The sequence below is a fragment of the Argopecten irradians genome, chromosome 6 (assembly GCF_041381155.1).
Source record: "Argopecten irradians isolate NY chromosome 6, Ai_NY, whole genome shotgun sequence".
Classification (NCBI taxonomy): Eukaryota; Metazoa; Mollusca; class Bivalvia; order Pectinida; family Pectinidae; genus Argopecten; species Argopecten irradians.
In genome coordinates, this window is record NC_091139.1 from 14,912,831 (window position 1) to 14,926,761 (window position 13,931).

The window sequence follows — 13,931 nt, forward strand, 5'->3', positions numbered from 1 at the left end:
ATCTGGTGCTAGTTATTTTATTTGTCTAAAATATACTATGCATATTTTAAGTCATCAATGTAGCAATAACAGAAATTTACAGCTTGTCAAAAATACTCACTTTGAATGACAATGGGATGTCCAATTATACGGTGCACTAGACCACAAAAATTACCTCCCTTTTGGCATGAAAAATCTGGAGTTAAACAAACAAACAAAAAAATTCCTTAATATCATGAAAGTGTCTTTTAATACAATTTTATTACATACAGTTAATAAATGCATTTGTTTTCTTAAAAAACTGTCATTCATAAACTTAACAAACATGTTTGAAACACAACACCATCATTCACAAAAACATTAAACGACAAAGGAAAGAAAGATAAATGAACAGACAAATGATAGACAGAGTGACAAAGATAGGTCACTGAACAGATCCATGTTCACTTTGAGGTCCATGGATACTCTCAAAACAAAGAAATAATGGTAAGAGAATTATGGTCCATGAAATGTTTTGATTGTTTAACAGAATGATCATGCATACTTGACCTACATCATGACCTTGACTTCATTTCATTTTGTGACGTTATCTAAATGGTAAAATTTAACACAAGAATATAACAATTTAAAAGAACCAGCCCATGAACTTAAATTCATACTGGTTTAGCCCTGAGTAATTTTGTTCTTGTGGAAGCTTTAAAAATAGGTCTCTTGGATGCAATCTAATACCTATAATTAACTACAACTGCAATATATACCAAGAGCTGTTGGTTTCCCTTACTATGGTCAATAATACAATCAATGTGACCAGAGGTCAGCAAAATTAATGATGGCAATAAAATTAATTTATGCATAGTTGTGAAAAAATAGTTTTAAACAGAAATTATATGTTTTTGATCCTTTCTGTGATCTTGTCATAAATAACAGTAATTTTGGTTATCTTACTTTTCTGTACCGTCAGTATGCCATTAAAACAGACTGGGTGTCTGTTCGGCCAAACTTTTACTGTCCTCTTTTATTTGTACAACTGGTACCACTTTGTCTTTCTTCTTCATTTTTCCTTTTTCAAAAAGACTTAAAAATTCTGCATCTCCATCGGAAATGAGTTTGTCTACTCCTGTCTGTGGCACGGTTTTCTTCTTCTTCTTCCATTTGAGAGGGTCGCTAAAACAGTCAAAACTATCATCCTTAAGTGTGCTATTATTGTGGAGTTCAATATTGGAAGATTCAGGCATCATTACGGAACTGTCCGCAGTAGTACCTGGAGTAACATTCCTGTCTCTCCTTTTACTTTCAGAAGTCTCTTTCTCTCTTCCCCTCCCGGGCGGAGGTTTTCTCACCGATTTAGAGGATTTTCTATCACAGAGAAATATATCATCTAAATCCTCATACACAGAAACATCCGGGGTACATTCATCGTCCTGTACTGTTACAATGTCCTTTTTTGCATCTACACCAATCTCGTCCAGCAGTTCCGTAGAGTGAGGCCCTTCCTGCCCTGTTTCCTGAATCTCCTCGTCTGTGCCAGAATCCTGTACTGACCACATCGGTGACATCGCCAGACCGTGAATCTTACCTCTACTACTACCACCAACACCCCTTTTAGCAGGTCGCCGAGTTCGTGTTGTCATGGCAACATTTCCCTTTCTTTTCTTTACTTTCCTACCAATTTCTAAACTCTCCAGAGGTTCGCTCTCTCGGCTACTGGTCCGGGTTAAAGTCTTTGTGCCAAGAGATTCACTGTCTGAGAGATAGCTAACTCCTAATGTAGGATTATCCTTAATTTTCCTAGACTGTTTGGAAGACCTTTTTCTGTCTGAAGAGCCTATAAAAAATTGTGAAAAAAAAAAGAAAATATTTAACTCACCATATCTCACCATATAAATCATCATTAATTAGATGGGAATATCATTTTAAACTGAATGGTATGCCCTATATTTTGGGTTTTTACTAGGCTATTTACTATTTGTTGAAAACAAAATGAATATTTATCTATGCCCTTGATTAACAAATGAAATTTAGGGGGTGCTGAGTAAGATAACATATAGACTATCAATTCATAAAATATATGCACAAAGTAATCTATACAAAAATATTGCAACTGTTACTTTCACAGCGACTTGATTTTACAAATTTAGTAGCTCAACATTTTCATAGTGATTTAATTCACAATCTACAGGTAAAACTCAATTATTGTTCTTGTAGTTGATTAATTTTTCGCTATTAATTTATGGGTCTGAATTTTGCTATAAGATATGATAAGATAACAAACTGAGAGAATGAACAGAGTATATACCATGGCTACATTCCTCCTGCTGCAGATGCTGAGAGTCCTGGAAGATTTTGGACAGATCTGGGTTGGTCTTCACGTAAAATTCCTCCAACATCTTATTCCTGGTAGTAGGATCTGCTAATAACACAGTCTCGGCAAAGTCTACAATAGACTCCTTTCCAGCCATCTGCTGAAACTGTCGTCTGCAAAAATTTACTTTTCATAAATAATCTGTATGTGATATGTAATTGTCACCAAAACAATTTTTATTCAAATACTGATAAGGTAATTAAATATAAATGTAAAACATTTTTAGAAGAATGATATTGCATAGAAAAGAGTAAAATTTTAAGCTTCCATTATGGTGTATTAGAATTCAATGAAATGAAGGTCTCTCCATTAAATAGGACAAATGGCCTTTCAAATCCATAATGCATAGTTTCTTAGCCTCATTTATAACCTCTGCGCTCATTTAAAACTTTGAATTCATTGTTTGTATTTTATAAGCAAACTAAAATCCTGACTATTACAGAGCTATCACATCTTGTAGGTAAGTATTGATGGTAACAACATTAGTTTGTAAGCCAAACTTAGTTGTTATCTGTAAAATAAGACTATGTTCTTGTGTGAAAAGATTGTAATCACAAACATGACATATCAATCAATAACTACCAGTAAGAGCAGATAACATAATACATAAACACAAAATACTTTTCCTGTACTACGTGTACGAAGTACAAACATCCTTATAGTAGAATGTATGAAATTGAAATTATCCCTACATGAAATGTTATCCTAAATTCAAATATAGTTTGACGTATATACAGAATCTGTTATATTCTGTTGATGAATACTACATGGATGCACATGGATGGTCTACTGAAGAACATCTTGAACACTTACTGCCGTATCCCTCTTGGCGTCTGACCAATCAGGACTTTAGAATTACCAATCACTTCCACTCTAGGTTTGGCTGTTTTGGAGCTATTTGACCCCTTTTTTCCCTTTCCCTTAGTTTTAGGGGGCGGGGCTTCATCCTCTGACTGCAAAAAATAAAATTATGACTGGAAGTTGATATGAGATCCAGTAGACTTGGCTAGAATACAAAGAATTTAGAGGATCTATTTGTGACACCATGTAACTACTGAATGGGAAAATTTATTATGAGATACCAAGGTATCTTACAAATTAGGTAAATATAGAATACCGTTTATCCAACAACTGCTGCACATAATTGGAATGATTGTTTACTGAGTATTTTCATGTCCATTTCAGTGATATTGCAATTTTAAAAACAGCATTTCTGGAACTGTTTATGAAGGCGCTTATATATTTTCCATGGCAGTAATAAGGAGTGCACTCTCATTCTGGTTTTGTGATCGAATTTCTTCCTGCGCAATAAAGTAGCGTCTCACTTCAAGCCAAACCAAATGAATAATCGTAAAAAACTGGTAATTTGCTTTAACTTGTCTTGAATGTTGTTTATAAGCAAATGGTTGCAAGATAAACAGGATACAGTTAAAAGATTTAATTTGTTACTCGACACAGAAAGCCGAAACGATCAGCAAAGTCATTTTGGCTTTCCTCATTCTTTCACAAAAACAAACCTTGTAAGATACAAACATTTTATATTAATAATACAGCTGTGTATTTTTGCAGGGATCCACTTAAAGTTAAATCTTGAAATTTTGATTCGCTAGAATTTATTTTTCTACTTTTAGATCCAAATCGTGAAAATATTGACCGACGAAAATCACCTGCTATACAGTATATGGCGAGAAAAAGGAATCAAAATCCATGGATTTCAAGTTAGTGAAAATGATGTTGTTTGAGTATGATTAGTGCAAACTTATGGTGATTGTGACGTCATGTCTTTGATAGGATGGTATATATATATATATCACATCGTAAGCACTGTTAGGTAGGACTGATCATACTGAAACAATACCTTCATTGCATGGCAGTGGATGATGACTTACATCAGAGAAGGGAGCACAGTATGCAGCAGGAACTTGAGAATTTTGATGAAATTCGTAAACATCTTGAATCGCACATCTGGTCATGTGATCCTCAGCTTTACTGGCACCGATGATCTTCTTATTCTGGTGGACATGGACGACACCACATTTTTCTGAAAATTTCAATCAAAATTTGGAAAGTTTACAAACTACATAATGTTATGGGAACATATCTAACATATTATTATACATAGAGAAAGATAAGAATCTCAACCTTCAGGAAAGGGTTCTTAAGCTGCTTAAAAAAAATATGTTTTAAAAGATCATATTTACAATTAACAAACTCAGCAATTTTACATATTATTTCATATCATCTATTATTTCTATTGTATAAGTGCATAATTTTTTTCTTATAACAATAACAAACTCATTTTGTTGGTACCAATAATCTTTATTATAATACCTGTTTTACTGTATGCTAAAAACCTATAGTTTGTCAGTATCAAATTCGTTATAATCTTTACAGTTAAAACCATTTATCTTCAAAAGGAAACCAGCTAGAGGAAAAAAGATAAATGATCATTGTTTAATTGCATATTTTACTACACTATTATGATATTTTTACCGACCGAATGTAAAGCATTAAACTTCTACAGGATAGGTCTACCTACCAAATACAGCTCCTACCGAGGAGAAGCTAGAACTGGGTATCTGACCGCGGTCACCATCTACACTGTCAAACTGACCACTGGGATTGTCCTGATGATATGTTAGCTCTCTCGTTTTTACCTTTGTATTGGAAGCCCGTTTCCTTTTGCTGTTTTTCTCTTATGAATAAAAAATAATTTTCAAAGATATCTTAATGTCAAAACTCATAAACTCATAGTCGGTGGGAGTAAAATAAAACTTTGGATATAAAAATCTGAGTATTTGAGTAAGGTGGGTTTTTTTTACATACTGTTAACAGTATGATGGGTAAATCAAATTGCTCAAGGTCTTCAAGTGATTATGATACAAGTCCAAGTTAACTAGGGTTAACTGGTACATGTAGTAGATACAATAAAAATATTTTGTGGTAAAGTTGTTTTTAAAAGTGTATTTGATTAGATATTGAATCATTAAAATACTATGAAATTCAACCAAAGTTGTTATGATCTATATCTTAATTGTGAATAATAAAATTTTTGACATTATGCATTCATGTAAAATTAATTTCAGGAGCATTATAGAATCATTTACAAAAACTGTAAGCCTATATCCATACCTCTGTTCTCCATTTCCTCACTGTCCAAGGTTCCTGGCTCTGAATCCCCTAGTGACTGGTCCTCTATTATATCATTGTCAGACTCCTCATTACTTACGATAGATAAGTCCTCAGCTGAATCATCTCCCTTCTCTTTCTGAGACTCTACTGGAGGGATGTATTTAGCCAAGTCATATCCAGCGAGACCTCTTTCTAAGTTAGAATTTCTCTGTCAACAAAAAATAACTTTTAATGCAGCAGTAAGTTTTTCACGCTCAATGGTTTTTTGTACAATAAACCTCTATATACACATTTTCACTGCAGCCCTACTAAGTAAGCTTACCAAGCACAGTTGGAATTCATCAGTCTATGAATTGCCATCTGATGATATCATTATCATTATGACATCACAATTGTTATGCCAGCGCTCACAGAAGATGGCTATACAAATGTATGATCCATCTTTGACGATAATGAATTCTTTATTTATCATAGGTGCAAAATCTCTTGAAATTTCAGCATAAAATGTTATCAATTGTAAATATAAGCATTGAACATCATTCACTTGTCATTTATAGGCAATATGGCTATGAATGTCGCCTGAAAGACGTTCAATGCCTGTGCCTATTAATTACCACCTTAGAGAAGTGGATCCTTCTTACCTGGAGTATGTCCATCGTCAAACATTTGTCACCACTGTGGAGTTTAAACATGTTTTTCACACCAAAGAGTTCGCCTTTTTGTTCACTGTCACCAGAAATGGCATCAAAGTATCTCTTAGCATTCATATTTCCAACTGCAACACTGTCCAGTTGCTGAAATAAATAGGGGGAAGTGTTTAAACAATTTTATTGTACCTGATTAGTAAAATACAGTTTACATATATAACGAACATCTGAGGACCTAACGAAATCACTTTGTTACAAGCAGAGTTTGTTATACACTTCTTACAGACATCTTGTAGGAACTTTGACAGGGAAAAAATCACTATGTTATGACCATGAATTCATTGTAAGTGTGTGTGTTCATTATAAACATATTTTACTGTATATAAAAAGATATGAAAGATTTTCATTCAAATTTTCAATTTTATACATCTGCAGTAATTCAGAATTTTGTTCTCCAGTTTGGAGACAATCAAGGAACTAGCTATCTCAAAGCTTGTTTTTATTTCTTATTTCATGTTTAATCAAAACATTTTTGATTGCTTTGCTATGCACATCTCATGTAAGTAATGCCATTATTTATTGAAATTAAATGGTATTGAAACTGCATCACACTACAGCTATTTCCAATATTTCACTTGAGGTTATAATTAAATTATGTTATATCCTTTTTACAACTTACCTGCTTGTAAACCTGCCTTAAGTACATATTCTCCTCTATAGATCCTGCCGAGATCAGGCGATACACCTGGACATTTCTCCTCTGTCCAATACGGTATGCCCTGTACAAAGATATCTTACAATATCTATCAGATGGTAATAACCACTTTGAACAACACTGAGCAACAGGTTTATCTATTCTCCATTATTTCTCCAAAATATTTATAATGATTTACATCCTCTATATTACAGGGGTTAGTGTCAATGTTGTTATATCCATCACTGGACTATGTCATAGCAAATCTGAACGCAGTTCAGGAGAAAAACACTGACCAATCACAGACCTGCAAAGACTTCCTTTAGAAAGAGTGAGGTACAGAGCCATACAATGTACTCTTACTCAATTCTTTTAATGTATATCAAAGGATCAAACTACCTCTCTCATCTGTTGTCAAACACAGAGCCTTCAATTTTTATGACCAGGGATGGATATAATGACAGTGTTAGTAACCCCTGGAATATCAAACATTAGACATCACAACATCATGCATGGTCACCTGTCCTGAGCCTGAAGGTCATGGGTTGGATTCCAGTTGGGGTCAAATATCACCACTCTATTAGCACCAGTCAAATTGAGGCCAAGGCCACCAGCTCTGATAATCATAAAATATACCCATGTACATTTATCAGGTCAGTTTGATTTAAACATTTTATTTAAATATATAAAAATGGGATCAGACAATTTTTAAATATGGTCCATCATCTACGTAGATTAAACCTACCCATCAATACTCAGTAATATAATGTATAATTATCCATAAATCATCAGAATTTTTATTATACAGCAGTGAAATTATCTTGAAATGTCATTGGAGAATATCATTCATAATTTATGTGCAACATTCTTTCAGAGAAAAGGGATATTTTTTATTTGATGGATAAAATGTGCTACAAGTCTTGTTTTCATGTAAACATAATTTTATTTTATGTTTAACTGACTTTCATTTGCAGATGTGTATACATACTTTGTAGATATGAGGAAGATAAAGATTGACGGGTCATTGTTGAACTCGCGGACCAGGTCCATACGTTTCTTGGCACTGGTGCTGCCATCTAGACGACGGTACTCATATCCTGTAGTCATCATGTACTGCTCTAGGATGTCCAGTACCTGTACAAAAATGTTACAGTCTTAGTTTCATAAATAGACGTTGTTTGATTGTCAGATACGACAGCATGAATTTCATATTGGTTTAGTAGGACCTCTTTTTTATATGGAAGATACAACCTCATATTGGGTAAGTAAAGACCTCATTTTTAGTTTGAATTATCATTTTTTGCCCCTAAGAATTATCAGCAATAACAAAAGCGGTAGGATTTTTTCTGATTTTAAATCTAGACACAAATAAATGGTCAAGAATGGTCTACGGACACTAGGATAGCTAGGTCCAAATATACGGTATATAAAATGTATCTAATTATCAGGTCCCTGTGTGAAGACTTACCTTTGTGCTGTAGGAGAAGAGGAGCACCTTGCTATGGTCCCTACAGAATACAGACAGCAGCCCTTTCAGAATCTAAGACAAAGGCCAAAGTTCAATCATTAGATCAATATATAGTTTATTTTATCACTTAATCTGTCTAACATCCAGTGACTAAGTCCCAGACGTCCATTTAGCATATGGCACTAATGTGATTATACCTGGAAATCCACTATTTCAAAGAGTCACAATATAAACATACTGCAGTCTCCCAAATATAAAGCACACTTGTATTATACATAACACATGGGTGATCATCCTTAATTAACTGACCCTGACTGTTAATAGGATGGTAATCTAATTAAACAATCAACAACCTGTCACGTCATGTAATCTGTAGGATATATAAAATACAAACTAGATGAAACTAAAAATGTCACCAGAATGGCAGAATAATACACACACCCTCTTGGGCTAAATGGGCTAATTAGGCCTTTTAATTAGTAATAACAGTGGCAGAATAATACCCCCCCCCCTTGGGCTAATTAGGCCTTTTAATTAGTAATAACAGATGCACAAACAGACAGACAGATGGACAACCCGATTCTAGTATACCCCACTTAACTTCATTGCTGGGTTATAACTAGAGGGACAGTACACCGAATACAATGATCACTACATCACAGGTTTCAAGTGGTTTGAGTGTAGTATGTTTCACATAACATATTAGATAACTATTTAGTATACCTTCATCTTTCCGCAGTATTTGGGATCAGACAGGGTACGAAATGCAGCCTCTCTTGTTTCACTGAAAAATTCTGGAAACTTCTCCTGAATGTACTTGATGACCTTTATGGAGAATTCTGTTAACTGCTGGTCCGATCTATCAGATCGAACTAACAATGCCACATGGTTGGCTATTTTCAACAAGATGTGCATGAATGTGAATCGCATCTGTCTGGTTGATACACCATCTGGAGTTTTCTGGAAAAATATATTTAAATTGTCCATTCATTCACCTATAAAATTTCAGAAGTGATGCTGATTATGTGATTTATGTCATTTTCGCTTACTTTACACAGTACTTCACAAAATTCAATAAACGACAAAATCAGAGCAAGATAAATTTAGAAACACCATATATCAAACAAGACATCATTTGAATGCAACCGTCTTCTGGTGATTGTCATATCATACAATCCCGTCAATATATGATGTTAATATCACTAGAAGGTGAAACTTATCATACAGTTATTTCCTGGGTATTGTCCGCAGGCTATTGAATTTACTACATTAAAAGATGTCTAATGCAAGCTATCTACTGATGCAGGCTATCTGTACTTGAATGTCATTTTCACTATCATAAACCCAACCTCCTGGAATTTATACCGACATTGTGACAGCGGCCCTTAATGACGTCACTCCCACAGTCACATGGCTCGTCCATGTCCAACACAAATCTCATCCCGGGGTGGGCAAGTACCGCACGATACACGGACGTCTGGAAGTTTGTCAGCTTACAAAACACGATGTTGTCATCTGGAAATATATACAAGTCAATAAGTGCACTGGTCAATAAAACAAGACTGAATAATTGTTTTAAGGAACTTCCAGCTTCAAAAGGGTTGTTTACTACATAACATGCATACTTATAATGAATTTGACATAATACAGAGTTATCTGCCCTTGTGGGTAGTTTTTGACTGTGATGTCATGTGCTTGAGTTTGTAATGTCATACTTTTTCAGTGATAACAACACTCTCAGGAAAAATAACCCATATATCATTCTGGATATATTCCTCCACAGTTGACTATAATTGTATACAGTTAGGAGGATATCAGGCAAATTCAAATTAATAACTTTTCAATAGATATGATATCTGTTTCACTTACCTTTATTAGGGAGCTGTTGAGATATCAGATCCTTTGTCCTCCTCAGTAGCATCTTGTTTCGCCTCTCGGCAAACTCTTGATTTTCTGTAATGTGTCATAGACATGCAAACATAAACATGATCAACACGAAAATGAAGAAGAACTTAACAGCACCTACTACCACAACTATATATATATAATTATACTAGCAGGAAAACAATGTCACTGAAAATCGTTCATACTACTAGCTAATCATGCACACTCTCCAACTGGCTGTTATATAGACCGTAATCGCCATCATCACTCCTCCCCCATAAATGCCCCTCCCTTCTTCTTGAGGAGTTGAAGTTATATACACGCCCCACCCATACCATGGATCTGACTTTTACAACTATATGATGCTTATAACAGCAATGAATCCCATATAACATGAAATACCGGATGCATATTTACTGCGCCAGATTAATGTACCATGAGTACAGAAGGAATTAAAATATGGCTTACATTTTCATGACCTTATAAGTGCCCCCTTTTGCTATACTTATAAAGTGCCCTGGGTGCTAATTAAGGCGAATATGGTACATGTAATTAGTACAGTAGACCATGATCTGGACAATGACAGTCCCCATAAATCAAAATCTAGAAGAAAATATTAGAGAACAGATTTAATTATTGACTTTTGAAATAAATTGAAACTGCCAATCAGAAAAATTAATAATCAATGCATTTTGTTTTTGGGATGTAAGTGTTCAGAATACTACTGTATAATTATGTATTTAGAAATGAATGCTAAACTTTACTTTTTCTTGCAAAAGCCAGTTCTCTTTTGGTGGCGGTCTTCTTCTGTCCCTTCTCTATGGGATCCACGTAATCTTCTTTAAAGTCTGACAACACTCCTAGGCAGCCTGGCTGGGCCCTTTAAGTAAAACAAAAGTAAGATATTACAAGGAGAAAGTGTAGTTTTAAGTAAAGAAAGAGAACCAGCATTTCAGGCTGACATTAGAAAAAGCAATATAAACATCTGTATTCTGCCAAAGAAATAAAAAGTTAGTGAAGATTTTTTTCATGAAATGCTTCGCAGAAATAATACATTAGGAAAGGATATTTCATTATTCACTTTATTCAACTATGAGAAAATTTAATCACATGCAGTTACTGTAAATATTATGCTGGGAAGTACCTAGGTTTCAAGATACTAAACTAATGTTAGGCATATACAATTAGTCCCACCTTCAAGCGATTGTATTGTCACAAAATCACCAAAAAATTTGTCACAGTTACCAAAAGTGTGCCTTTCAATGGTGAATTGTAATTTACCAAGTTGAACGTCATTATGAAAACTGACTGAAAGCCACACGACATGGGAGGCTAAATGAGATATCAAATTTGTTACTTACCAGTCGAGGATACTCCACAGTTCTATCATACTGTTCTGTAGAGCTGTACCTGTTAATCCAAACCTCCTCAGACACCGCAACGTCCTCAAAGATTTGGTAATTTGGGCCGTCAGTCCCTGTGCAAGTGGAATAAATAATTGCATTGTACAAAAATCAGAAGGCTCTGTTATATATGTCACACAATTCAGAATTAATAGTGAGTCATAGTGAATGTAGGCAATATGAAAATGTGAACCATGAAATGATAAACCAGCAAAATTGTCACAGCGATTTAATTTTGCCAGTAAAATGCTCTATTTCATTTATAGTTGAATTGTGTTGCAGCAATGCATATTCTTGAATTCTAATCATTCGCAAAATATGCAAGAATATTTTACATTGGAAATAAGTTTATTTACAATATAGCTTAATGATCAAACTTAAAGACAAGGTAGTGTATTCAGTGACAATTTGCTGACAAGGATGTTTTTTTCTTTTAATCTAACTAACTGACACAAAGCACCAGGAGAATTTATCTATATATGAGGGATATACCTTGATCCGATGGACTTCATCCACAAAGACAGCATCCCACTTTATGTCGTTTAGCTCTGCCTATGGTGATATCAATGATTAAGACAATAAGTCCATGGTGCAAAGAATCTCTATAATATAGTCACCTTTCCTTGGAAGATTTCTATAAAACTAGACAACATCAGTAAGGTGGGTCTAAAACTATGCAATTACATCTTGAACCATGCAATAAAATGCTTCCATGCAGGCACCATGCAATATAAACTTAAACTGTGCAATATATCATGATTTATTTGAAAAGTCGTGATAATACCAGAAAATATGATATTTTCTGATATAAAGATTATTATTTTAAAGTAAATTATGTAATAACATATTATATTTACTATTTGATCCAATAATGTAGAATAGAGAGTAACACCCACTTACTCTATTATCACGAAACGTTTCATAGGTTGTCACCATCACTTCATACTTCCCACGCTGCACATCAGAGAGACACTGGACTTTATCTGCTGAATGGTATTTTCTGTAAAAATAAACAATTTCTATCTAAAGCAAATTGAAAAATTATCAAATTCTTCTCAAGGAAATGAAACACTGTCAACAAAGAAAGATATTTTCTCAATCTCCTACACATGACACTGTCTGTCCTTAAATAACTTAGGCTATAAACAAAATAAACTATAAACAAATACTTTTTCTCAGTAAAATCAATTATATTTTGAAGTAAGAGCTTTTCATCCTAGGAAGTGGTTTCTTTGAAGCTCCTCGAACTTACCCTACAGTAAAATATCCCCATGACTCCAGCTCGTCCAGCCAGTTGTAGAGGACACTGCCAGGACCAATAATCAGAAACGGTCCGTGCTGAGGAACTCCGGAATCTGATGAGGACACTGCATCAGACATCTGGTGATAGGAAAAATTTAGCAAAGTGTGTTGCATTTCTCCTCAGTTACACAGCAAAGAACTTTTATGTTGTGTCATCTCTCATTCTTTTGTTACAAATAAAGCTAAGGTGCCCATATTTCATCACAGGTATATTTTCTGTTTTTGTATTACCTTACTTACTAACCTGTCTGATAAACCTTGGCTTCTGTTTCTGAACATCAATTTTGTTTCCTTTCTTGTTCAGAAGAGCTGACAGCAAACCAATCACCTAATAAAGAAATTTTGAAAGTGAATAAACTCCAAGGCCATTTTCAAATGACACAGACTAGCTAGGATCTATTTAAACAATAAAAAAAAATTACAGACCAGTATCAGTTTAAAAAAATTGCAAGTTCACAGAGTAGGATATAAGAATGTTCTTAACTATCATTACACCAGCAATTACCAGTTTTTAAATATTTTAGGCAAATATTCATGATGTTTCATAGTCAAAATTCAAAATCTAGGATTAAAGGCTTTGAAAGGTCAATGAGTAAAATCTAAACATTTCTTGATACCTCGTACACAAAAGAATTCAGAATAGATATATACCAAGATGTTCAAGACTGTCTAGTGATGTTTTTGAAGATCAATTAAAATGGAGTTGAGCATTGTACCTGACGATGACAAGTTTGCATAAAGATGACCATTTACCTGGACAGTTTTATCTAGACCAAGAGTTGACCAGTATATCTAAGATGAACAGTTATTATAAAGATGACCATTTACCTGGACAGTTTTATCTAGACCAAGAGTTGACCAGTATATCTAAGATGAACAGTTTTTATAAAGATGACCATTTACCTGGACAGTTTTACCTAGACCAAGAGTTGACCAGTGTATCTCAGATGACCAGTTTTTATAAAGATAACCATTTACCTGGACAGTTTTATCTAGACCAAGAGTTGACCAGTATATCTAAGATGACCAGTTTTTATAAAGATGACCATTTACCTGGACA

The 13,931-nt window shown here is 34.3% G+C and overlaps 1 protein-coding gene across 14 annotated transcripts in view; it reads right to left on the reverse strand.

Annotated features, from left to right (window-relative positions):
* Positions 1-210: 210 nt before the first annotated feature.
* Positions 211-13,931, reverse strand: part of LOC138325101 (DNA excision repair protein ERCC-6-like 2) — a 79,230-nt gene continuing 65,509 nt past the window's right edge. For all 14 annotated transcript variants that reach the window (XM_069270531.1, XM_069270526.1, XM_069270529.1 and 11 more), the window contains 20 exons: positions 13,116-13,199; positions 12,822-12,949; positions 12,470-12,569; positions 12,062-12,121; positions 11,528-11,643; positions 10,931-11,046; positions 10,152-10,235; positions 9,652-9,797; positions 9,006-9,242; positions 8,283-8,354; positions 7,803-7,948; positions 7,335-7,430; positions 6,800-6,899; positions 6,115-6,267; positions 5,474-5,681; positions 4,881-5,036; positions 4,231-4,382; positions 3,155-3,294; positions 2,276-2,454; positions 211-1,804 (listed from right to left, as the gene is read on the reverse strand). In XM_069270531.1, coding sequence (XP_069126632.1) covers positions 948-1,804; positions 2,276-2,454; positions 3,155-3,294; positions 4,231-4,382; positions 4,881-5,036; positions 5,474-5,681; positions 6,115-6,267; positions 6,800-6,899; positions 7,335-7,430; positions 7,803-7,948; positions 8,283-8,354; positions 9,006-9,242; positions 9,652-9,797; positions 10,152-10,235; positions 10,931-11,046; positions 11,528-11,643; positions 12,062-12,121; positions 12,470-12,569; positions 12,822-12,949; positions 13,116-13,199 — 3,330 coding nt within the window. In that variant the 3' untranslated portion in view covers positions 211-947. The remainder of the gene's footprint in view (positions 1,805-2,275; positions 2,455-3,154; positions 3,295-4,230; positions 4,383-4,880; positions 5,037-5,473; positions 5,682-6,114; positions 6,268-6,799; positions 6,900-7,334; positions 7,431-7,802; positions 7,949-8,282; positions 8,355-9,005; positions 9,243-9,651; positions 9,798-10,151; positions 10,236-10,930; positions 11,047-11,527; positions 11,644-12,061; positions 12,122-12,469; positions 12,570-12,821; positions 12,950-13,115; positions 13,200-13,931) is intronic.